The 25,640-nt window shown below is 39.8% G+C and overlaps 1 protein-coding gene across 1 annotated transcript in view; it reads left to right on the top strand.

The window, feature by feature from the left end:
- DGAT2L6 (diacylglycerol O-acyltransferase 2 like 6) overlaps positions 1-18,243 on the top strand; it is a gene marked incomplete at its 5' end in the record, with an annotated part of 32,748 nt that extends 14,505 nt beyond the window's left edge. The window contains 6 exons of the mRNA XM_084869730.1: positions 9,224-9,334; positions 10,004-10,074; positions 10,414-10,618; positions 12,046-12,220; positions 17,112-17,323; positions 17,736-18,243. Coding sequence (XP_084725856.1) covers positions 9,224-9,334; positions 10,004-10,074; positions 10,414-10,618; positions 12,046-12,220; positions 17,112-17,323; positions 17,736-17,890 — 929 coding nt within the window. The 3' untranslated portion in view covers positions 17,891-18,243. The remainder of the gene's footprint in view (positions 1-9,223; positions 9,335-10,003; positions 10,075-10,413; positions 10,619-12,045; positions 12,221-17,111; positions 17,324-17,735) is intronic.
- Between the last annotated feature and the right edge of the window lie 7,397 nt (positions 18,244-25,640).

Genomic DNA, 25,640 nt, shown 5'->3' on the forward strand with positions numbered 1-25,640 from the left:
ATCATTTCATGTAGTGTATCCTTTATTTCTGACTTGTTCTTTTTATGTTTCCTATTTTCATTTTTATGTTTCCTATCTCTTTGTTGAAGTTCTCATGCATTCATCTATTCTTCCCCTAAATTCATTGAGCATCTTTATAACCAGTGTTTTAAACTCTGTATCTAGTATATTGGTTGTCTCCATTTTGTTTAGTTTTTGTTTTTTGTTTTTTGTTTTCTTAAGGTCGTGTTTCTTTGCATCCTCATTTTGGCAGCCTCTGTGTTTGTTTCTGTATATTGGGTAGAACTGCTATGTCTTCCAAGATTGGTAGAGTGGTCTTGTGCAGTAGGTGTACTGTAGGTTCCAGTGGCACAGCCTCTCTGATCACCCAATCTGGGCACTCTTGTTTCTCCCCTCACCCCATGTGGGCTGTGTACACCCTCCTATTGCAGTGAGCATTGATTGCTGTTGGCACATCAATTGCAGGTATTATCCACAGGCTGATCCACTGCAAGGACTGACTGTATCACCATGGAAAACCAGCTATGCAGGGTCCCACCCGATGGAGTGAGACTTACTTCAGCAGGGCCTGGTTCCCGCTGAGTCCACCCCTTGAATGTGTCACTTGTGAAGATGGTTGGGTGGTGCGTGGACATTGTCTGAAGCTGCCCACCAAGTGTGCTGACTCTGGAGCCTTCCAGGAAGTGCAGGACAATGTCAGTGCTGTTTATGTTCTGCCATGGCCACCGGGCTTGAGCTACAAAGCAGCCTGCAACTGCCTGCCACTTGTGCTGGGCTTGAAGATGAAGATGCCAAGTTACAAAACACAGCAAGCTGCTGCTAGTTCCAGGTATGGGGGCAGTTAGCCAAAGGTATAGGGTAAGCTGAGGCCAGATGCTGCTTGTTTGAGAGCTTTTAGGAAAGTCTGAAGTGTGAACCAAGACAGGTAATTCACATGGTAAAGGCATTGGATAGTGCTTTGGTGGGCTCACAAGTTGGGTGGGCTGGGGTCTCAGAGAATCACCAGGGCTGGGAAAACAGTGATACATTGATTGAGTCTAGATATAGTGCCCACCTGCTGGCTCTGTGGGGGAGAGGGGTCATCTCATCAAAGGAACAATGACCTCTGCCAGCACTTCTGTCTGGAAGAAAGCTGTCCCCCGAGCTCTCACCCTGATGCCAGACAGTTCAGTTTCTACCATATGTCCCTGGTGCCTTTTGAACTGCTGCCCCAGTGCTGGAGCTCAGATTGAGTGAGTCTAAGTCTGTGATGGGTCCTTTAAGAGAAATTGCCTGGTATTTCAGCAGCCCTTCATCCCACTCAGCCTCAATTCCCACTGGTTTTTAAAGCCAAAAGTTATGGGGACTTCTCTTCCCAGCACTGGAACCCTAGGCTTGGGGGCCTGATGTGGGACTGGGATTCATCACTTCTCAGGGGGAACCTCTGCAGTTGAGATATCACTCCTGATTTTTATCCACCACATGTGGGTGTGGGGCCATATCTCCGCTCCTCCTACCAGTCTCAATGTGGCTTCTTTATATTCCTAGTTGTAGGACTTCTATGCAACTATATTTCAGACAGTTTTGTTGTAGGCAGCAGAAATAGCAATAGGCTTGTGTATTTAGAACAGACCTGGGTTCAGCAACCTCAGAGCTTGCGTTCTGACTAGGAAAGAATTCAGAGCCAAGACTCAAACTATAAATGAAAATTTATTTATAAAAATCACAGAACTGGAACAAGTAATTTGTAGAATAGGTAGGCTTAGGAAAAAATTTATAAATTGGAGCTTGGGGATGAGGAAGGTAATGGTAATGTGCCTGGAGTTGGGGAGCAGGATAGGGAAAGGGGCAGGCATGTTCCCAAAAAGGAGAGAGCACTGGGTACTCTGTCCTAAGAGTTTTAAGAGTGGAGATTCTAGGGGAGGTCCCAGACTGTTCAGCAGTTTTCCAGGTGTGTCCTTTCAGGGTTGTGGTCTCCACTGATTGATTGGCTGGCACCAGAGGGGGGAGGTGGGGTCATTATCCAATGGAGCTGGTCCTGAGGTCAGCTGTGGCTGCTTTTGTTGCTTATCTGGTCCTGGAGCTGAAATAAAACTGAGGCTTAGATATTATCTCTAGAGAGGAAAGGTCAGGAGGTCCAAACCCCATAACCAACAATATGCTAGGGGAGGAAAAGTCACCCTAGGGGCAAGGTCCCATCCTACAATTGAATTTTGCTAGGCACCTGGGGCTTTCCACCTGGTGAACTTCTCTGTCTGACCCATCATCCTTGCTCTGCTTATGTCAGTTTGTCTATCTTAGTTTGAATGACAGTTGTTCTGTAGTTTAGTTGTAATTTTGATATGGTTATGGAAGGATGCAAGTATTGCATTTTATCTATGCCAGCAGCTTGACTGGAAGTCCTGGCCATATCATTTTTGACAAAGATGCAAATCAATTCAATGGAGGAGGGATTGTCTTTTTAACAAATGATGTTGAAACAATTGAATATTCATATATAATAAATAAACATTGACTAAAACCTCATATTTAATTAAGAAATTAACTCAAAACTAACTAATTAGATTACAGATCTAAATGTAAAACACAAAACTGTAAAACTTTTAGTAAAAAACATAGGAGAAACCTTTTATGACCCGTGACTAGGTAAAGAGTTCTTAGATTGCCCTAGCTGGCTTGGCTCAGTGGATAGAGCATTGGTCTGTGGACTGAAGGGTCCCAGGTTTGATTCTGATCAAGAGCACATGCCCAGGTTGCAGGCTCAGTCCCCAGTTGGGGACGTGCAGGAGGCAGCCAATCAACGATTCTCTCTCATCATTGATGTTTCTATCTCTCTCCCTCTCTGAAATAAAATAACAATATATATATATATATATATATATATATATATATATATATATATATATATATATATATATATATATTAAAGAGTTCTTGGATTTAACATCAAACGCACAATATGTAAAAACAAAAACAAATCAAAAAATGATAAATTGGACTTCATCAAATTTTAAAGGTGTTGCTTTAAGAACGACATTGTTAGAAGAATGAAAAGATAAGCACAGGCTGGGATAAAATGTTTGCAAAGCACATATCCAACAAAGAACTTGTATCCAGAATATATAAAGAACTTTCAAAACCCAACAGTGAGAAAACAAACAAGCCGATTGAAAAATTGGCCAAATATTTGAATAAACACTTTACCAAAGAGGGTATACAGAAGGCAGATAAGCACATGAAAAGGTGTTAAGCATCATTAAATACACTCAAACTTCAGTTCTCCAGTGTCTCCCACCTTGAACAATTCAATTCTCCATCAAGTTGTTCACGGGGAAAAAAAATGTTTCAGCTGTGGACCAAAACTTCAGTTTTTGACCTGATAACCCTTTCATGCTGATACCCCAGCAAGACAAAAAGAGTCTCTGAGGCAACAAAGGAGAGAATGCTTTTGTTGCTGAAGAAGTCAAAGATTAGCACAATTTTAAAACAAAGAGACCATCAAGAATGCCAATATTTCTAAGGGTGTGAAAGTGCTCACAAAACAATAACCATAGGCAATTGAATAGGTAGAAAAACTGTTGTTGATTGGATAAATGAAAAGCAGTTAGCTGGTGATAGCATTTTGGAGGCATTAATATATGAAAAAATTCATTTAAGGCACCCAGAATATTCAAAAGAAGGTTGCATTGTTTCACAGCTGGGCCTCATCTGGGCATCTCCAAACCCCAAACAAAAAAGAGGAATCTGCAGATCTCTCCGCAGCTCCTGCTGGGTGGCCTCAGGCAGAGGCTAAATTAGCACCTCCTTAAAGACCCAAGAGCCAGTGTACCCAGTGGTCAGAGTGGAACTATCCAGATTACAACTCCTCAGATCCATAAGGGACACCCTCAGGGGGCAGACTCAGTGAGCACCAAGCCCACTGAAGCAGGTCTTGCCCCATAATGGTGTCTCCAGCACAGAAGTTCTCCCATAATAGACACAGCTGATTCTCACAGCCAATTGGCCTGGAGACCAATTCCTCCCAGTGATACCAACAATCAAGGCTTAACTACAACAAGACTGTGCACACAACCCACAAAGTGTTGCACCAAAAGTGTCCACCTCAGGTAACTAGGGAGGCTGAACCACTGGGCCCCATAGAACACCCTAGCACACAAAGCCACTCTATCAACTCAGGGAAGCAGCCAAAATGTGGAGACAAAGAAACAGGTCACAAAAGAAAGAAATAGAGGAAAGCAAACTTCTGGATATAGAGTTCAAAACCACGGTTATAAGATTTTTCAAGAATTTTCTATAAATGGCCAATAAATTTAGTGAGACCCTGAAGGATATGAAAAGGGACCAACTAGAAATTAAGAATACACTGACTGAAATAAAGAATAATATACAGAGATCCAACAGCATATGAGAGGATCACAAGAATCAAGTCAAAGATTTGAAATACAAAGAAGCAAAAAAATACCCAACCAGAAAAGAAAAAAGAAAAATGAATCCAAAAATATGAAGATAGTGTAAGGAGCCTCTGGGACAACTTCAAGCATACCAACATCCAAATTATGGGGATGCCAGACGAATAAAGAGAGCAAGATATTGAAAACCTATTTGAAGAAATAATGACATAAAACTTCCCCTACCTGGTGAAAGAAATAGACTTACAAGTCCAGGAAGTGCACAGAACCCCAAACAAAATGAATCCAAAGAGGACTACACCAAGACACATCATAATTAAAATGCCAAGAGCAAAAGACAAAGAGAAAGCAGCAAGAGAAAAAGTTAATTACCTAGAAGGGAGTACCCATATGACTGTCAGCTGATTTCTCAACAGAAACTATGCAGGCCAGATGGAAGTGGCAAGAAATATTCAAAGTGATGAATAGCAAGAACCTACAACCAAGATTATTTGACCCAGCAAAGCTATAATTCAGAATTGAAGGTCAGATAAAGAGCTTCACAGATAAGAAAAAGCTAAAAGAGTTCAGCATTGCCAAACCAGTATAATATGAAATGCTGAAAGGTATTCTTTAAGAAGAGGAAGAAGAAAAAGGTTAAAATAAAAATTATGAACAACAAATACATATCTTTCAAGTGAATCTAAAAATCAAGTGAATAAAAAATCTGATGAACAGAAAAAACTGGTGAATATAATAGAATCAGGGGCATAGAAAGAGAGTGGACTGATAATTCTCAGGGGGAAAGGGGTGTGGGGGGGTTCAGGAAGAGATTGGACAAAAATTGTACACCTAAGGATGAAGACAGTTGGAGGGGGGTAAGGGCAAAGGGTGGGATGGGAACCGGGTGGAGGAGAATTATGAGGTGTGGGAGGAACAACTGTAATAATCTGAACAATAAAGATTTATTTTTTAAATAGAAAAATTCATTTAAGGCTAGTAGTGGTAGTTTGATAAATTTAAGGAAAGAAGTGTTTATAGATTAAACAGTACATTAGACATGTACTCTATATAATAATGGTTAAAACAGGGAATCATTTGGGGGGTCTGGAATGGATTAATTCAAATTACATTATTTCCAATGGGAAAGGTGATTCAGTTTTCAAACAAATCGTTTTTGAACAACCTTTTGGAATGAATCAACCTCTAGAATAGAGGTTAAACTATATTAGGAAAAGACAAGCTACAATTATGATGAGATACCACAGTACATATCTAGTAGAACTGCTTAACTATATTTAGTAAAAACTAAATTAGGAGCTTATTTTATGTGAACTTTCTCATTGATAATCCACTCCAAGAGTTCTCCCTTGAACATGGACAAGATTCTGGAAGCATCTCCTGGTATCAAGGCCATAATATCTAAGGAAGGGTCACACATACATACATACATACAAATGGTTGTTCTTCATCATTCTTGCCTCAGATTCCCTCACTTTTTGTGAAGGAACTTCTCATTCCATGAGTTTTAGCTCTTCCATGTTTGGCTTCTGTTCCTCCTACTTCTTTAAATCCCACTTCTGTCACCTTGAGTGACAATGATTACATTCACACAGGCTGGGTCTGGCAGGCTTGCCCTCATAGACACTTATGGTCTCCTGAGATGCCACACCTGCAGTTCAAATAGATTCCACAAGGGGGATGATATTTCTCCAGGTAATGGCTCTTTTAGATTACCTTTGGGACTTGTGGGTAGTTGAAAGAGATTGGATATAAGGCACACAATTAATCCATCTATGCTTTTAAAAAACAACAGCTCACTAAAATAACATAAATGCTTACTAAACACTAATCACTTAAGTTCACCTACTCTTGAAAAGAGAAAACATTTATCTTTCAGTCATCTACAGATATTTGTTAAACACCTTCTGTGTGTAAGGCTCATTTTAAATGTTAGGGATACAAAGTAAATTTATTTGAAGAAAGATATCAAAGAAAGGATACACTTAGGCTACCTTTAATTAATAATCATTCTTATTAAATTTTATCGAGTTTTTTTCTGAAGCTTATCCAGCAAATTAACTTTCATATTTCATGAGGGTCAGAGGTGTTAAGACTCTCATCCATGACAAGTTTCTCATAAAATCCCTCCCACCACTATCTCCTATTTAATCAGCATGCTTACAACAACCATCTCAGCCAGCTCTTACAAAGGGAATTCAGCCCATCACTAAGGTTTCTTCTATTCCATAACATGACTTTTTAATATATATATATTATTGATTTTCTTTTTTTTTATATTTGCACTCTGGTTTTATTTTATAAAATTTAAATCACTCATACATGGAGAGAGATGGGAGATGGTAAAGAAAATTAATTCAGTTCAGCCGAAACCGGTTTGGCTCAGTGGATAGAGCGTTGGCCTGCAGACTGAAAGGTCCCGGGTTCGATTCCAGTCAAAGGGCACGTACCTTGGTTGCAGGCACATCCTCAGTGGAGGGTGTGCAAGAGGCAGCTGGTCGATGTATCTCTTTCTCTCTCTTTTTATTTTATTTTATTTTATTTTATTTTATTTTATTTTATTTTATTTTTTTATTAAATTATTATCTGTGTACATATTTTACCATTGCCCCCCCTCCCATACATACCCACCCTCCCCAGAGTTTTGTGTCCGTTGGTTGTACTTACATGCATGTATACAAGTCCTTCGGTTGATCTCTTATCTCCCCCAGATCTCCCTCCCCTCCCCGCTATAATTTGAAAGTCTGCTTGTTGCTTTACTGTCTCTATATCTATCTTTTGGTTCATCATTTTATAATGTTCTTTATTATCCATAAATGAGTGAAGTCATGTGATGTTTCTCTTTCATTGACTGGCTTATTTCACTCAGCATGATGTTCTCCAATTCCATCCAGGTTGCTGCAAATGATGAGAATTCCTTCTTTTTTATGGCAGCATAGTATTCCATTGCGTAGATATACCATAGTTTTTTGATCCAATCATCTGCTGACGGGCACCTGGGCTGTTTCCAAATCCTAGCTATTGTAGATTGTGCTGCTATGAACATAGGGGTACATATATCCTTTCTGATTGGTATTTCAAGTTTCTTGGGATATAATCTTAGGAGTGGGATTACTGGGTCAAATGCGAGTTCCATTTTCAGTTTTTTGAGGAAACTCCATACTGTTCTCCACAGTGGTTGCACCAGTCTGCATTCCCACCAGCAGTGCACAAGGGTTCCTTTTTCTCCTCAACCTCACCAACACTTGTCGTTTGTTGATTTGTTGATGTTGGCCATTCTGACAGGTGTGAGATGTTACCGCATTGTTGTTTTGATTTGCATCTCTCGGATAATTAGTGACTTTGAGCATGTTTTCATGAGCCTCTTGGCCTTCCTTCTGTCTTCTTTTAAAAATATTCTATGTAGGTCCATTGCCCATTTTTTAATTGGATCATTCATTTTTCTTTTATTTAGTTGTATAAGCTGTCTGTAGATGTTGGAGATTAAACCTTTATCAGTGATAACATTTGCAAATATGTTCTCCCATACAGTGGGTTTTCTTGTTGTTTTGTTGATGATTTCTTTTGCTGTAAAAAAGCTTTTTATTTTGATGAAGTCCCATTTGTTTATTTTCTCTTTAGCTTCCATTGCCCTAGGGGCAGTATCAGTGAAGAAGTTCTTTATTTTATTGATTTTACACAGAGAGGGGGAGGGATAGAGAGCTAGAAACATCGATGGGAGAGAAACACCAACCAGCTGCCTCTTGCACACCCCCTTCCGGGGATGTGCCCCCAACCAAGGTACATGCCCTTGACTGGAATCGAACCTGGGACCCTTCAGTCCGCAGATCAATACTCTCCACTGAGCCAAACCTGTTTTGGCAACATGATTTTTTTAAAGAAATGCCCATTATGTCATTTTGTTTTGTTTTATTTTTATCTCAAAAGGTAAGAGACAAACCTATGGGTAAGTAACTCTTGATTTTCTTCTTCTCTGAAATATTTCTACCACAATGTAGTTTCCTGGTCAAAGAAGTCATTCCCTTAGCTGGCTCTTTTTTTATTCACAATACCAGAGGGGCCCAGTGCATGAGATTCGTGCACTGGGGGGAGGGGGGGGGGCGGGAGGAGGCTCAGCCCCGCCTGTGCCCTCTCACAGGCAGTCCGGGACCCATCAGGGGATGTCTGGCTGCAGTAGAGGCAGGAGAGGCTTCTGCTACCAGCTACCGCCCCAGCACTTGACAGCCATGAGCCCAATTTCTGGCTGAGAAGTGCACTGACCACTAGGGGGTAGCTCCTGCATTGAGCATCATAGTGACAGGCCATTCCTCTGTTTGCATATTATGCTTTTAGTATGTAGATGTGTACTTAGCCCCTTTCTCATGAATGCAGATTTTAAAATGGAATTCAATTCCAACTGCTATAAGATGTACCACATTTGCATTTCACAGCATTCTGTGGCCCTTTGCTAATAGAGGTCACAGTCCCCCCTCCCCCAATGAACCTTTGAGACATTTTTAATGATCCAAAATTGAACTTAGTAAAAAGCAGTTTTTAAAAAGTTTTCCTCTCAGCAACAAACAGCCTGTGCACCACAGGCAGCCCCTCTCCACTGGAATGTGCTAAGTTGATTCTGCTGTTTCCTCAATTAAGATCTCACCCATCAAGGGGACCCAGATCCAGGGACTCAGCAGCCAGCCCGGACCACAGAAGAACTAGATGGAGATTGGGGGAGGAGAGATGGGTCTCACACTAGCCTTGACCTGCTCCTTCAGTATAGAGCAAAGATCAGAGTTTTGAGAGGCATATTAAAATTGAAGAGAACTGAAGGGCATGAACCCTTTGTGTCCCCTCAGGAGTTATTCCCATTGTCTTTATACCCTACTTTCTGCTGTTCACTAATTTCTGGACCTTGCCCGTGCTCACCTTAGCCTGGCTCGCCTATGATTGGAACACCCACAGTCAAGGTAAGAGACCGGAAGAGTGGTGGTCCTTGTCTGTCTATGACAAGGGTTTAACTACATGGAGGGAGGTGGAGGGAAAGAATAGGAGAGGCAGAGGGAGAAAGACTGGGGAGAGGAAAGAAAGGGAAAGGAAAGGAGAGGGTGATGGAAAGGGGAGAGGTGCAACAGGGGGTTAGAGAGAGCAGAAGGAGAGGGAGAGAGGGCAGCAAGGTCGGCAGAGAACAGAGGTCTCTGCCAGGCTTCCCAGGAAGAATTAAAAGGTTGAGATTTAGCTCAGTCAATACAGCACAAGGATTTAAGGGTCCTGGGTTCGATTCCAGTCAAGGGCACCTACCTCAGTTGCAGGTTTGATCCTAGGTCAGGGACCACATGTGGAGGCAACCAATTGAAGTGTCTCATATCGATTTTTTTCTGTGTGTGTCTCTCTTTTTCCACTCTCTTTAAAAATCAATGGAAAATGTGAGGGTTAACAAAACAAACAAAAAAAGTTGAGGTTTTGGGACAGATGCAGGGGCTTCCCATGGTTGGATCCAGGGACAGTAACTACAGCTCTGTGCCCTAGAAATATGGAAGGCCCCCCATTTTTTTTTACCTGAGAATCATCCACCTCTGGGAAAGGTAGAAGAATTGGCAGTATCTCACCTGCTCTTCCCTTTTCTTCTGTACCCACAGGTGGTAGGCGTTCAGCTTGGGTACGAAAATGGACCCTCTGGAAATATTTCCGAAATTACTTCCCAATAAAGGTGACTACCCCTTCTGGGTGCATTTGGACCCTGTTGCTCAGATTCTCCCTTTCCACTCAGCTTCATGATTTCAAAGGGTTTGGTGGCTAGTAGTTGAAGGTCAAAGCTCAGAGGTTGGGCCCAAAATGGATGGGCAGGTGAGGAGATGGCAGGATAGCAGCCTTTCCTCACAGTGACAAACCTAAGTCAGTCTCTCTGAGCATCATAACCCCTGGTGACATCCCAATGAACAGGAATTTGGACTCCTTAGGGGAAACACAGGTTACCTGCTAGGGTGAATCTGCATGTCCTCTTTTCCTTCTTCCTATCCACTGTTCTGACTCAATCTCCCTTTGACAGCTGGTGAAGACTCATGACCTTTCTCCTAAACACAACTATATCATTGTCAACCACCCCCATGGTATTGTCTCATATGGTGTCTTCATCAACTTTGCCACTGAAGCCACTGACGTTGCTCGGATTTTCCCAGGCATCACTCCTTCTGTAGCAACCTTGGAATGGATCTTCTGGATCCCAATTGTGAGAGAATATGTGATGTCTTTGGGTGAGTATAAGAAATCATTCCATCCTCTGTCTGACCTATCTCAGGGCTCCAGCCACACTAAGCTCTGAGAGTCAGTCTAATTCTTACTCCCTGCTGGAAGAGGACTTAGTAGAAAATGAGTCCAGAATCCACTGGACCAGTAAAGGGAGTATATGGCTAAGCATCAGATTCTGTCCAAGATCTGGGAGGCAGGGTTTGATTAGGCAACAAGATAAATTACTGGTATTCATAAGATTTATCATGAATACATTAGGAGGAGGAAGGAGAAGGATGGAGTTGAGGAGCAAAGCCCAAGTGGAAAGCAGAAGGCAAATGCCAAATATCACACCCAAATGTCTGGGAAAATTGGTCATGAAAGTGGTAACTCAGATGAATTTTGCCAGATTCTTTCTGGGTCATCAATTAGCTTCTCATGGCAGTCATTTATAAAGCAGCTCTCATCCCATGGAGTCTTAAAGACATTTTTAAGTCTTTCATATTAGCTGGCATTTTCCTGGCACATGACCTTCATCTCCTGGAAACCCCTTCAAACTTGCATAAGACATCAATTGATAAAGAATAAACATCCATCAGAATCAAGGACAACCTCCCCATGCCAGGCTTCAAGCCAGGGTACTGTGACAAATGTCCTTCTCTCTGGATAAATATCCATCCTCTGGAAACCAGAAAACAACTAAAGCCAAATATTAAAAGGTAAGATACATTTATCTGGAGGGATCAAGTGGGAACACTAGAGTCCCAGAGGATGGTTCTACTCTCCTCTGCGGTTGGCATGAACCTGGAGCAGCAGTTTCTCTCAATCACTGAGGCCTGGATGTAATTTCTGCCATCCTAGGAGAGAATAGAAGGTAAGTTCAGGGCAAAGATGGGAAGCAGGAGTGAGGAAAGACTCTGTGACTGTTGTTGAATGAACAATAGGGTGTCATCCTAATTCCATGGTTCATTTACATTTCAATTTGGTTTGGGCGGGCTCCTGGGCCTGCCTACTCTCAAGAAACCCCACTCAATGGCTCCCCTTCAGAAGGTGCTCTATGGAGGAAGTAGGTTGGTGGTGGCTAGTCCTGATCACCATAGAAGAAAGAACTCTGGTGAGTCTCCAGTGTTGTCACTCTGGGGAGAGTGGTTCATGAGTAGAGAGATAAGGGATAGGCTAGTATAAATACTTACTTCAATAGCATTTATATTGAAGTAAGAGGAAGTGGGCAGAGGCACTCAATGTCTCCTAAACTGTAGTAGCACAGACTCCCAACACAAGCAACTGACCCTAAGAACCAACCTCAGACTAAAGGTAACCCAAGATGTGGAGATTAAAAACAGAAGAGTGAAACAGTAGTCAGGAAACAGAACTGTCTCCATCATTAATAGCAGAGAGGAATCCCTTTACCCCATCCTCAGACATCAAGTTTGTTGACTCTTTGGTTTGACAGGTGTGTGCCCCGTGAGTGAATTGGCCGTGAAGTATTTGCTGTCTCAGAAAGGCTCAGGCAATGCCGTGGTTATCGTGGTGGGCGGAGCTGCTGAAGCCCTTTTATGCCGGCCAGGAGTTTCTACCATCTTCCTTAAACATCGTAAAGGTTTTGTGAAATTGGCACTGAAGACAGGGTGGGTCCTTAAGTTCTGTGCCCTATTGTCTGGGTGCCATAGATCCTCTGTAGCACATCTCCAGAACGTGTTTTTCCTTGGAAACCTATTAAAGGGGACTCCCTCTTCACTCTGATTAATTATCTCTACTTCTTCACATTGTATCTTAAAGGTGTTTTAGCCTCCAGACAGGTTTCAGTGGGCACTATTTTACTTGAAGTTGGAGAAAGAACAATTGAAAAAGACTTTTATCTTCTACTCATTAGCCTTCTGGCTGGGGATGTGGAAAATGCAGATTTACTCTATATCAACCTATTAACTGAGAGGCAGAGAGATCTTACTCAGGGCAAGGAAGACACTAGGCTTAATGTTGTAGAGATTGCAAAAATGAATAAGACATGTTTACTAAGGGAAGGCAGGATGGGAGGAGGTAAAAGAGGACAAAGAGGGTATAAATGCTGATGAAAGGAGACTTGAGTAGGGGTTGTAAACCCACAATACAATATACCGATAATATATTGTAAGAATTGAATACCTGAAAACTATATAATTTTATTCACCAATGTTACCTCAATAACATTTATTTTACAAAGATGTGATTACTGCCTTCCCCACCAAAGAGCATATAATCTGGTTTGAGAAATAGAATAAATTTATTCAGTAGTTATTGAACACCTGATCTCTGCTAGACATAGTGCAATGCATTGACTATATAAAAATAAAAAAGACATAGTCCTTGCCTTTAAGGAACTCAGTCCAATAGGGAAGACAGACATACTGGTATGCACATATAATTACAAAATATATCCAAAAGCTAACCACTTTCCATCTTTGTCTCCCCCATATCCGAGAGTCTATTCCCAACTGTAGCTAGGATGATCCTATTTTTAATTGAATTTATTGGGATGACATTGATTCACAAAACCATATAGGTTTCAATTGTACCACTCAGCAAAATGCCATCAGCACATTGCACCATGCACCCTTAGCCTCAAGCAAAGCCTCTTTTCATATCCATGTATACCCCTTTTCCTACCTCTACCTACCCCCTTTCCTCCTCTGGTTATCACCACACTGTTGTCTGTGTCTATGTGAAATATATATATATTTGTGAAATATATATATTCATCTTCTTTCATCCAGCCCCCAACCCCCTCTGCTCTCACAGCTGTCAGTTTGTTCCATGCCTCTGTTTCTATTTTGTTCCTCAGTTTATTTTGTTCATTGGATTTCACATATAACTGAGATCATATGGCACTTGCCTTTCTCTGACTGGCTTATTTCATTTAGCATAATAATCTCCAGGTCCATCCATGCTGTTACAAAAGGTAAGAGTTCATTCTCTTTTATAGCCAGGCAGTATTTCATTGTGTAGATGTACCACAGCTTATTTATCCACTCATCTGCTGATGGGCAGTTGGACTGTTTCCAAATCTTGGCTATCTATAATAATAAAAGCATAATATGCTAATTAGACCAGATGTCCTTCTGGATGACCTTCTGGATGAAGCCGGGACTTCAAGGGAAGCCAGTGCTGGGGCAAGGGGAGAAGGAAGGCCTTCTCTTGCATGAATTTCATGTATCGGGCCTCTAGTTGTAAATAATGCTGCAATGAACACATGGGTGCATATATTCTTTTGAATTAGTGTTTTGGGTTTCTTGGGATATATTTCCAGAAATGGGATCACAGGTCAAAGGCAGTTCCATTTTTTTATTTTTTGAGGAAACTTAATACTGTTTTCTACAGTGGTTATACTAATATGCATTCCTACCAATGATGCACGAGGGTTCCCTTCTCCCTACACCCTTGTGAATTTATTTATGATCACCATTCTGATAGGTGTGAGGTGAGATCTCATTGTTGTTTTAATTTGCATCTCTCTGATGATTAATGACATTGAGCATCTTTTCATATGTCTGTTGGCCATCCATATGTCCTCTTTGGAAGGTCCTTTGCCTATTTTTTAATTGGATTGTCTATGTTTCTTGGTGTTGAGCTGTATGTTATTTATAAATTTTTTATACAAATTCCTTATTAGATGTGTCATTAGGGAACATGTTCTTCTATTCAGTAAGTTGTTTTTTCATTCTGTTGATGGTTTCCCTTGCTGTGAAAAAAGTTTTTAGTTTTATTTGTTTACTTTTTCTTTGTTTCCCTTGTCTAAGGAGATATATTGGCAAAAACATTACTATAAGAAATATCTGAAATTTTACTGCCTACGCTTTCTTCTAAGATTTTTATGGTTTCGTGCTGTACATGTAAGTCTTTAATCCATTTGAAGTTTGTTGTTGTGTATGGTGTAAAAAGGTAGTCTAGTTTCCCTTTTTTGCATGTTTCTAATTTTCGTAGTGCCATTTATTGAAGAGACTGTAAAATATTAATAGACCATAAAGGCTTGAGTTTATTTCTGTGCTTTCTATTACGTTACACTGCTTTATATGCCTGTTATCATGCCAATGCGATGCTGTTTTGATTACTATGGATTTGTAGTATAGTTTGATACCGAGTAGTGTGATCCCTCCAACTTTGTTCTTTTTTCTCAAGATTGCTATGCTATTTGGGGTCTTTTGTGAATTCATATACATTTTTGGATTATTTGTTCTATATCTGTGAGATATGGCACTGCTATTTGAATAATAATTGTGTTGAATCTGTAGATTGTTTGGGATAACATAGACATTTTAATTATGTTAATTTTTCTATCCATGAACGTGGTATATGCTTCCACTTATTTGTATCTTCTTTAATTTCTTTCTTCGGTATCTTATAATTTTCCAAGTATGAATCTTTTACCTCCTTGGTTAAATTTATTCCTAGGTACCTTTTTGTGTTGCAATAGCACACGGGATTGTTTTCTTCATTTCTCTTTCTGATAGTTCACTATTGGTATATACAATTTCTGAATATTAATTTTGTGTCCTGCTACTTTGCTGAATTCATTTATTAAATCTAGTATTTTTTTGGTGGAATCTTTAAGGTTTTATATATGCATATCATGTAATCTGAAAATAATGACAGTTTTATTCCTTTCCAATTTAGTTGCCTTTTTAAAAAATATATATATTTTATTGATTTTTTTACAGAGAGGAAGGGAGAGAAATAGAGAGCTAGAAACATTGATGAGAGAGAAACATGGACCAGCTGCCTCCTGCACACCCCCTTTCGGGGATGTGCCTGTAACCAAGGTACATGCCCTTGACCAGAATCGAACCTGGGACCTTTCAGTCCGCAGACCAACGCTCTACCACTGAGCCAAACCGGTTTCGGCTTAGTTGCCTTTTATTTTTTCTTCTTGTCTGATTACTGTGGCTAGGATTTCCAGTATTATGTTGAATAAGACTGGTGAAATGGACATCACTGTTTTGTTCTTGATCTCAAGGGAAACACTTTTAGTTTTTGCCCATTGAGTATGATGCTGGCTGTGGGTTTATCATATATGGTCTTCATTATGTTGAAGTATGCTCCCTCTATCAGGATGATCCTATTAATATAAGCCAAATCATGTCACTATTCCAAATGTTCCAACAACTCCCATTTCACTACAAGCAAAAGCCAAAGTCTTTCCAAAATCCTGCAAGACCTTAAATAATCTTACCATTGGCCACCTCTCTGATCTCATAACCTACTGATCTCCCCCTTGTTTACTCCATTAGAGCTATACTGGCTTCCTTGCTGTCCCTCCAACAAGCTATACGCTCCTGCCTTAGAGCCTGTGCTATAGCTGTCTGTCTTCTCAGTAAAGTATATCCCTACTATCCTGCTTTCTTTTCCCCATTGCACTTATCATTTGCTTATATAGTATCACTTTGATTTATATATCAGCTTTTATTTATTTGTTATTATTGTTTATTATCTATCTTCCCTAAATAAAAGATAAACTCCATGATGACAGAGATTTTTTTTTTAATCCATTGTGTTCAATGATGTATCTTCAGGGCTTAAAACAGTATTGGCACATAGAAAGAATTTAATAAATATGTATTGAATGAATGATGTGTTATAATGGATATATGTACAAAGTGTCATGAAAGTACTGGTTGAAGGAAAGATTTTCACCCAAAGTAAAAGTTTCATTAATGGGTGACATCTGAATTGTGAATTGAAATATCAGTAGGATTTGCTGGTCAGACCAAAAGAGAGAAAGAACTTGGGAATTTTTAATATCAGGCACTATGCCAGGCCCTAGGAATTCATAGGTAAAGGATACAGTTCCCAACTTTAATTAGTTTGACAGATAACTGGGGAGTCAGACAGATAAGAAGATGACTATATTAGAGTTAAGACACTGTTGGTGCAGGAAAAAGGTAAGCATTAGGCAAGGAGCACCTAATCCACATTGTGGGGAAAGGAATTGGAGGTGGTCAAAGTTTCTTCAGGGGATGAAATCAGAACTGAGTATTGAAAGGCAAAATATAATTAACCAAGTGAAGACAGACGGAAGACATTTCCATCAGAGGGAGCAGAATACAAAGACGCACAGACAAAGAACTTGGCACATGTAGTATGGCTTAGCAGATTGCAAAGAAGAGGTGGGGAGAGGGGAAGCTAGCCAGGTAGGTAGGGCTACAGAAAAGAGGCCATGTTAAGCAATGGGGTAAAGTTGGGAGCTCTGGAAGAGTTTTAAAGTGAGGGGTCCAGATATGTAGTTTAGGAAGATCCCTCTGGGTGCTAGGTGCAATAAAGGCAATTAGGTTGCCTGAGATTAGTTTCTTCCAATCATGGGAAAATGTGTAGCAGCTACCCACAAAAGGTTCAGTTGGGAGGATGGGGGATGGCAAGAATGAGACACAGGCTGAAGATATTTGGGTTCTTGTCCTATAATGGAGAGATTTACAGGTTTCCCACCTTGGCTAGGATTTCACTAGAGGAAGTTTCCTGGGAGAACTTACACTTCTGTCCTTTTCTTTGCAGAGCACACCTTGTCCCTTCTTATTCCTTTGGAGAGAATGAGGTGTACAATCAAGAGACCTTCCCTGAGGGCACATGGTTAAGGTTCTTTCAAAAAGGCTTCCAGGACACATTCAAAAAAATCCTGGGACTAAATTTCTGTACCTTCCATGGCCGAGGCCTCACTCAAGAATCCTGGGGCTTCCTGCCTTTCAATCGGCCCATTACCACTGTTGGTAAGATTTCTACTATCTCTCAACTACCCTGGTCCTTGATTCCCAGGGAACCTGGAACACAGCTGTGATGGACCATGGAAAGTCCATTGGGTGTGGTTGAGAGCAGGGTGGGAAGAACAACTGAACAGATAAGAGTTATGGCCATTCACAGTAGGACAGAGTTCAACAGCTATCATGAGAGCATAATTATTCCTTCAGCACTCTCCTGAGCTTATTCTCATTCTCTTGAGCATGTGTGAGGTTAGGTATTTGGAAATTATGGGAAAGGATAAGGTTTGGGCAGAAGATAAAAAAACAACAACAAAGAACGGGAAGGGGACCCTGACACTGAGTTTCAGTATGTGGTCCCCTTTGAGGGATGGGTAATTTGAGTTGGGAGGGAGTTCTGATGCTTGTCTCTTCTTCCCCACAGTTGGGGAGCCCCTGCCAATCCCCATGATTAAGAGTCCAGACAAGAAGACCGTGGACAAATACCACACACTCTACATCAATGCCGTGCGCGAGTTGTTTGACCAGCACAAAGTTCAGTATGGCCTTCCTGAGACCCAGGAGCTGACAATCATATAACAAGAGCTGGATATCCTTATTATTGAACTCTCAAAGCATTGAGGGGTCCAAGTAAGGTCACATGGAAGGAAGAATTTGGAGAGAGTAGAGGATCTCGGGTGTGAGATAGGAGCCAACCAAGCCAGAAAGTGCTCAATGAATCAGATTTGGGGAAAGGAATTAGAGGAACAGGAGAAGACTGGGCAACAACCCAGTTGAGCAAGCAGTCTTGTGAGTCAACAGATCTTTTTTGCCCCATGACTTCAACCAACTCTCTAATCAGAAGAATGAGAAGCCAAAGAACACAATGCTTCTTCCTCCTGAGCCTTAGTGACACCATCACTATTTGGGTTTATACTTAGACTTATTGAAAACAGGGATGGTATGTTTCCTCCTAAACCTCTTCCTTACAATCTGAGACCACCACAAGATAAACTGGGGACTTAAACTGTGGTTTCTTGACCCAAGCAGGGAAGATTCCCTCAGTTGTGACACAATTCCACATTAACAAGAACTGTTGCATGCAGTTATGCTGTTTCTTTTATTAAAATAAAGCTCTAGATATGTAAAACCAGATATGACTATTTCCTACTTACTTTGTGGTTCACTATTGTACTTCCCTCTAATCTAGCCAGAAAGCTGGTCTGTGAAGAGCCATTTTCCTCTTCATCTGCCCTTTATACTCCTCCTGACAGAAAATGTGAGGGAATGGAACCATAACTGCTGCACAGTGCAGGAGATAGGAGCAGAATGGCGGGGACTCACACTGAGGAGCCCATCCCTCCTGATCCCACATAGCTATCCTGGGTCACAAAGAAGGGAGCCACAGACCATCCACCAGCTGTGAATCTGCTTTATGTAAAGTACTTACTGTGTACCAAGGACTATGCCATCATTTTCCAAACCTTTGTCTCTTAATGCTAACACCAACCCTGCAAGATTGCCACCATCTCCATTTCACAGTAGCTAAAGCTCATAGAGGTTAAGTAACTTGCCTGTAGCTCTGGATAGAACTGTCATCCAAATACATGTCTTGTTAATTCCAATCCAAAATTCTTTCTAATGCACCAATCACCACACTTTCTATTTCTCATTTCCTGGAGACCTATTAATCAGCTTAATTTTCCTCAATGAGGTTGCATGGCACCCCACTTAAATTAGCTTATAAGTGTGTGTGTGTGGGGGGGGAATGACATGGATTCTACTCAGAGTGGTCCCCCTCAGAAAAAAATAACATTAATGAAAAACACACAAACATTTCTACATCAATAGAATGAATTGAGAGTCCAGAAGCAAACCCATACATTCATGCTCAATTGCTTTTTGCCAAGGGTTCCAAGACAGTTCAATGGAGGGAAAGAATACTCTTTTCAATAAATGATGCAGGTGCAATTATATATTCACATTAACAAAAGGAAAATTTGATAAATTGGACTTCACCAAAACTAAAAATATTTTATCTGCAAAAGACCCTGTTAAGGAGGGTGAAAAAGCAAGCTATACACCGGGAGAAAGCATCTGCAAACCATATATCCAACAAAGGACTAGTGTCTAGACTATATAAATAACCCTCAGCAGTAAAACAAACAAACAAACAAACAAAAATCTAATCAATCCAATTAGAAAATGAGCAAAAGACATGAAGAGACATTTCACTGAAGAGGATTTATAGACAGCAAATAAGCACATGAAAAGATGTTCAATATCATTAGCTATTAGGAAGATTGTAGTAAAAGTGCCTGATAATTAGCTTTTTTTTTATTATTATTGTAACGTAAGTGTCAAAAAGGTATCTTTTTTGATTGCCAAGGCATTCATTTCAGAGACATCCATCTCAAATAAACATATTGGAAGCTACTTAATCAGATAAAGAGCCAGGCCACTCCATCCAAGAAATTTCCCTTTTAGAAAGTCCAGGGTGACCTAGGTAACTGAGTTTTTGAGTGACTCTGCTTCTCCCTCCCATGCTTTAATTCCCACTCAATTTTTTATTTTGTTAATGTATCAGTTTACATTGGAGCTGTAACAAATTACCACAAACTTAGCTACTTAAAACAACAAATTTATTATCTTAAAATTCTGGAAGTGAAAAACTTAAAAAAAAAAAAAAAAAGGGGGGGGGGCGTCTCATTGGTCTAAAATCAAGGTGTTGGCAAGATTGCATTCCTTCTGTAAACTCTGAGAATCCATTTTTTTGCCTTTTCCTGCTTTTAAAAACTGTCCACATTCCTCACTTTGTCACTTGTGTTGGTGTTCTTAGATTACCCAAGATAGAAATAAAGAGGAAACCCCAGAGAAACCCCAGACAGATTTTATTAAACTTATGCTTGAGCACAAGGGAGGCAGCACAGAGGAAAGGACGTCCCTCTGAACTGGCTTGGGGGCCGCTTCTACTAGGCTGTTTTTATAAGCTGGGGACAAAGTGGGGTTGCTCTAAAAGGCAGGCTTGTGTAGGGTTCAGGAGTGAAATTTTCCATGCCAGAGTGGGGTTATTTTCTCCTTCTGTAAAGTTGCTTGGCATCTATATCCGCATCTTCACACCTGCACTGTTGGGACAAGATGGTGGTGTTGCCAATTGAATACTAAGAAGCTGTAAAAAAAAAAAATTAGGATCTCTTATCCCTGGAAACAGTATGGAGGGACCTGGAGAGTATTATCTAACTGAAATAAGCCAGTCAGAGAAAGACAGTATAACACAATCTCACTCATATGTGGAATTTAATGAACAAAATAACTGATGAACTAAAAAGGTCAGAAACATTGAAGCATGCAATAGACTAATGCATTTCAGAAGGAAGAGGGTGGCAGGAGAAGATTAACCAATGAGTTTATATGCATATATGTATAGCCCATGGACAGACAATAGTGTGGAGAAGACCTGGGGATGGGCAGGAGTGGGGTGGAGGGGGTCAACTGGGGGAAAAGGGGACATCAGTAATACTTTCAGCAATAAAGATAAATTTTTTAAAAATTAAAACACTAGCCCTCACCAGTTTGGCTCAGTGAATAGAGTGTCAGCCTGCAGACTGAAGGGTCCTGGGTTCCATTCCCATCAAGTGCACATGACCAGGTTACAGGCTCAATTTCCAGTAGGGGGAGTGCAGGAGGCAGCCAATCAATGATTCTTTCTCATCACTGATGTTTCTATCTCTCTCTCCCTCTCCCTTCCTCTCTGAAATCAATAAAAAATATTTTAAAATTAAAACAATAGCAACCAAACAAAGAAACAAAACAAAGAGAGAAAAGAGAAGATGGTGGTGTTGCTCATTACCACCACCCCAGGAAAGTCATATAGTGGCCAATCCTTAATCAACTGTGCATGTGGAAGAGTGGTTTTAACATTTTCTGGCTACCTGGTCTTAACTTTGCTTCCTAGACATTCAGTATTGTTTCATTCTCAGACCCAAGTCCCTATTGTGTCAGATTCATGACCCTCTTCCAGCAAAGGCATCATTCTGAGCTCTGCTTTTATTGTCACATCTTCTCTGCCTCTTACCTTCTTGGCTCCCTCTTATAAGGACCACGGTAATTACATTGGGCCCACATAAATTATTCAGGATAATCTCCCCATCTTTCAACCATATCTGCAAAGTCCCTTTAGCCATGTAAGGTGAAAATTTTAAATTCCAGGAATTAGGATGTGTGCATTTGGTGGTGGAAACCATTCTTTAGCCTACAACATAGCTCTTGTTTTGGTGTAATGTCTAAGAACACTTCTCCAAGCCCTAGGTCCCCACGATTTTCTTCCATGTGTTTTTCTAAAAATTTTTAGTTTCATGTTTTTACATTTAAGCTCATGGTTCATTTTGAATTAACTTTTATATAAATGATAAGGAAATAATAAATTTTTCATTATGTACAAAGTGTAATCCAGAGCAAATGGAACCACTGTACCTCCCTCAGAGAATACCACAAAGATGGTTCATTTCCTTCAAGTGTTTTCATTGACAGTACCTGATACAAAACAGAGACAACACACATGCCAAAAAAGAAACTATAGAATAATATTACTTATAAACAAAGATGTAAATCTCTTGAATAAAGTAAGAATAAATCTGAATCAAAATTATCTTAACAAACGGTTCACTATCAAGAAGGATTTATCTCAAGAATTCAAATATGATTAAATATTAGAAAATCTATTCCTATGACATAACAATGGGTCAACAAAGAAAAACTGTGCAATTACCTTAATACATACTAAAACACATAAAATAAATGCCCATTCTTGAACAAAAACTCTAAAATATACAAATAGAAGATACTTCTATAATATCATAAATGGTATGCATCTCAAATCAATAGCCAACTTAATATAATAATGAAACCCTATAGATATTTCTATTAAAATCAGAAACAGACCAAAAATGTCCCTTACCAATATAGTTATTCATCACTCTTTATAAATTTCTGGCCAAAGTAACAAGTCATTAAAAATAAAATTTTCCTGAAACTGGTTTGGCTCAGTGGATAGAGCGTCGGTCTGTGGACTGAAAGGTCCCAGGCTCAGTTCCAATCAAGGGCATGTACATCGGTTGTGGGCACATCCCTGATGGGGTGTGCACGAGGCAGCTGGTCAATGTTTCTCTCTCATAGACGTTTCTAACTCTCTATCCCTCTCCTTCCTCTCTGTAAAAAATCAATAAAATATATTTTTAAAAAATAAAATAAAATTCAAATGAGTACATTTAAAGATCTACTTAAGCAATTTATTAATCAATTCATGAATCAAGTAGCATCCCACCTAGCAACTAGATGAGTGTTCAAGGGGTTGTACAAAATGGAAGGTTTTTATAGGAAGAAGGGTAGGGCAAGGAGCTATTAACAAAAGAAAAATTATATATATATATATATATATATATATATATATATATATATATATATAATTGATTTTTTTTACAGAGAGAAAGAGAGAGGGATAGAGAGTTAGAAACATTGATGAGAGAGAATCATCAATCAGCTGCCTCTTGCACACTCCCTACTGGAATGCCCTTGACCGGAATCGAACCTGGGACCTTTCAGTCCGCAGACTGACGTTCTATCCACTGAGCCAAACCGGTTTCGGCAAGGATTATTTTCTAACCAGAACATTTTCTTTTGGGGGAGAGGGAAACAAACAGGCAAGGGTTTTTGTTTGTTTGTTTGTTTGTTTTTACATGCAGATTGCCTCTTCTTTTTATGGAGAGGGGTTGGAGAATACTAGTCTCGATAAATTACTTCATTGGTGTTGACCAGAAAATTCCAGACTGGTTGATTTAAGGTTTTGTGTCTGGGAGAAGTTGAAACAGCACTTAAGTCAGATATTAAATCCAGGTTTGGTGTCATAAGCTTTAGCATAAGTGACACCATTTTGGGCCTGTGTTTTTCTCTTTCATAAAATGAAACAGAGTTGAGAGGAATACATATAGGAAGGAAGGCACCAAAATTATGTTTAGAAGTTATTCCTTTATTATCAAAACTAAAGTCCTCACAGTAATATACAAATCCTTATGTATTTATACTGATACAACATCAATTGATAATAAGCTGAAGTGTGGGAGAAGAATAAGAACAGGGTAGGAGAGATAAGCAGGAATCAAATTATACAAGGTGTTGGAGGTCATGGTAAGTACTTTGGATGCTATTCTGAGTTATATGAAAAACCACTGAAAAGTTTTGTATAGGGAAATAACAATATTTGATCCCTTTTTAAAAAATACTCTTCAATTAGTTTGGTCACCTTTCTTTAAATTTTTTTACTCTTCCCAATATATGAAAAAATAAATCAGTAAAAAAGAAAAGCTATAACTTGAAATCAAAACATTGTATTTTGACTCCATTAATGCATAATGAGCCAAGCAACAATTTGGACCAAAAAAAACAAAAACAAAAAAAACACCCAACAAAAAAACACACCATCTTGCTTAAAGAACACGCAAAACAACCAGCATGAGCTCTCCAAGGAAAACTTTTATCCTGAGCAAAGTGTACTTCTGATTTATCAGGGACAAGAAGAGAACTGTTTGTTGTAACATCAGAATTGGGAGAAGGGGTATCTGCAGGTCCCGTCAAAGAAGCATTGAAAAAGTTCCTGACAAAGTTAACTGAATTCATTGAAGAGGAAGGCAACTATATCCAAATAGGTGTCTAATATCAATGAAACAGGACTTTGTGTAATCTAATGTTATCACAAATCCATAATCCAAAGAAATACAAATCAAGGCCTGGGTACAAAGCAGAGGCCTTTGAATTGGTAGATTTTCAAAGGATCTCGGCTATAAAGATTTTATTGAAATGACAGAGCAAGAGGTCACTGTTAGAGTTGCCATAAAAATGAGCCTACTTCATATATTAGGTCTAGTAATAATTAATGTCGTTTTCTAATACTTTTTTTTAAATCGAATTTATTTAAACAATACAACAAAATTTAATCAACAATATAGTTGCCGTTGTTTTCTACTACTTGTGCCCAACGCTCAGGAAGCATTTTAATCCCTCTGTTGTAAAATTCTTGTGATTTTGATGCAAAAAATTCGGTCAATGCATTTTTGAGGCATTCTTCATTATTAAATTTTTTTCCAAGAAGAAAGTTTTGCAAAGAACGAAACAAATGGTAATCGGAAGGGGCAATATCAGGAGAATATGCAGGTTGAGGGAGAACTTCCCATTCCAACTGGCGCAGTTTTTCAGCAGTGATTCTTGCAGTATGCGGTCGTGCGTTATCGTGGTGAAGAATTACGCCCTTCCGATTAATCAGCGCGGGTTCTTTTTCTCTTAAAGCTTGGGCTAACCTTTCCAATTGGGCACTATACACTGCACTTGTAATGGTTTGGTTAGATGGTAAAAGTTCATAATGAAGAATTCCTTTAAAATTCCACCAAACACACAACATCACTTTTTTCGCATGCAAGTCAGGATTTGGCGTGGGCTGCGGAACCTCATTTTTGTCCAACCATTGAGGCCGCCTTTTCAAATTAACATACAGCACCCATTGTTCATCTCCGGTAACAATTTGCTCTAAAAACGGCAAACGGTTTTGACGAGAGAGGAGCAAACTGCAAATTGTGACTCTTTGATTACGGTTGTTGTCGGTCAACTCATGAGGAACCCATTTTCCAAACTTTTGGACTTTGCCAACTGCACGCAATTGATTGGAAATTGTTTTTTGTGAACAATTTAAAGTTGTCGCAAGCTCTTGTTGGGTAATTTGAGGATTTTGCACCAAAAGAGCTTGAAGAGCTTCTTGATCAAAATTGGACACACGGCCTCGACCACTCTTGTCATCTAACGAAAAATTTCCCTCGCGAAATTTCTCAAACCAACGCTGGCATTTTCTGGCGCTAACTGCATCTTGACCAAGAGCACTACAGATGTTTTTTGCAGCCTCACTTGCTTTTCTTCCTAATTGGAACTCGTAAAGCATGCAGTGCCGAATATGCTCTTCATCCGCCATCTTCTTAGCCCTAGTTTTGCAACAAAAACCAAACCAAACACAAACTTTTTCAAGCAAAACTTGTTAATTGCACTTCACACGTTCTGTAGATACCACGTGTTTGAAGGTTATGTCAATACAAGTCAACGCCAAGCAAGATTTTAAACGAATGTCTAAAAACGACATTAATTATTACTAGACCCGATATTAATCATGTATCAATACACATGTCATCAACAAAAACTTTCCAGAAAGATGAACCTATTCTAAAATGCACTTGGAGCCGAAACCGGTTTGGCTCAGTGGATAGAGCATCAGCCTGCGGCCTGAAAGGTCGCAGGTTTGATTCCGGTCAAGGGC

This window comes from Pipistrellus hanaki, assembly GCF_964339955.1.
Source record: "Pipistrellus hanaki genome assembly, chromosome: X".
NCBI classification, from domain to species: domain Eukaryota; kingdom Metazoa; phylum Chordata; class Mammalia; order Chiroptera; family Vespertilionidae; genus Pipistrellus; species Pipistrellus hanaki.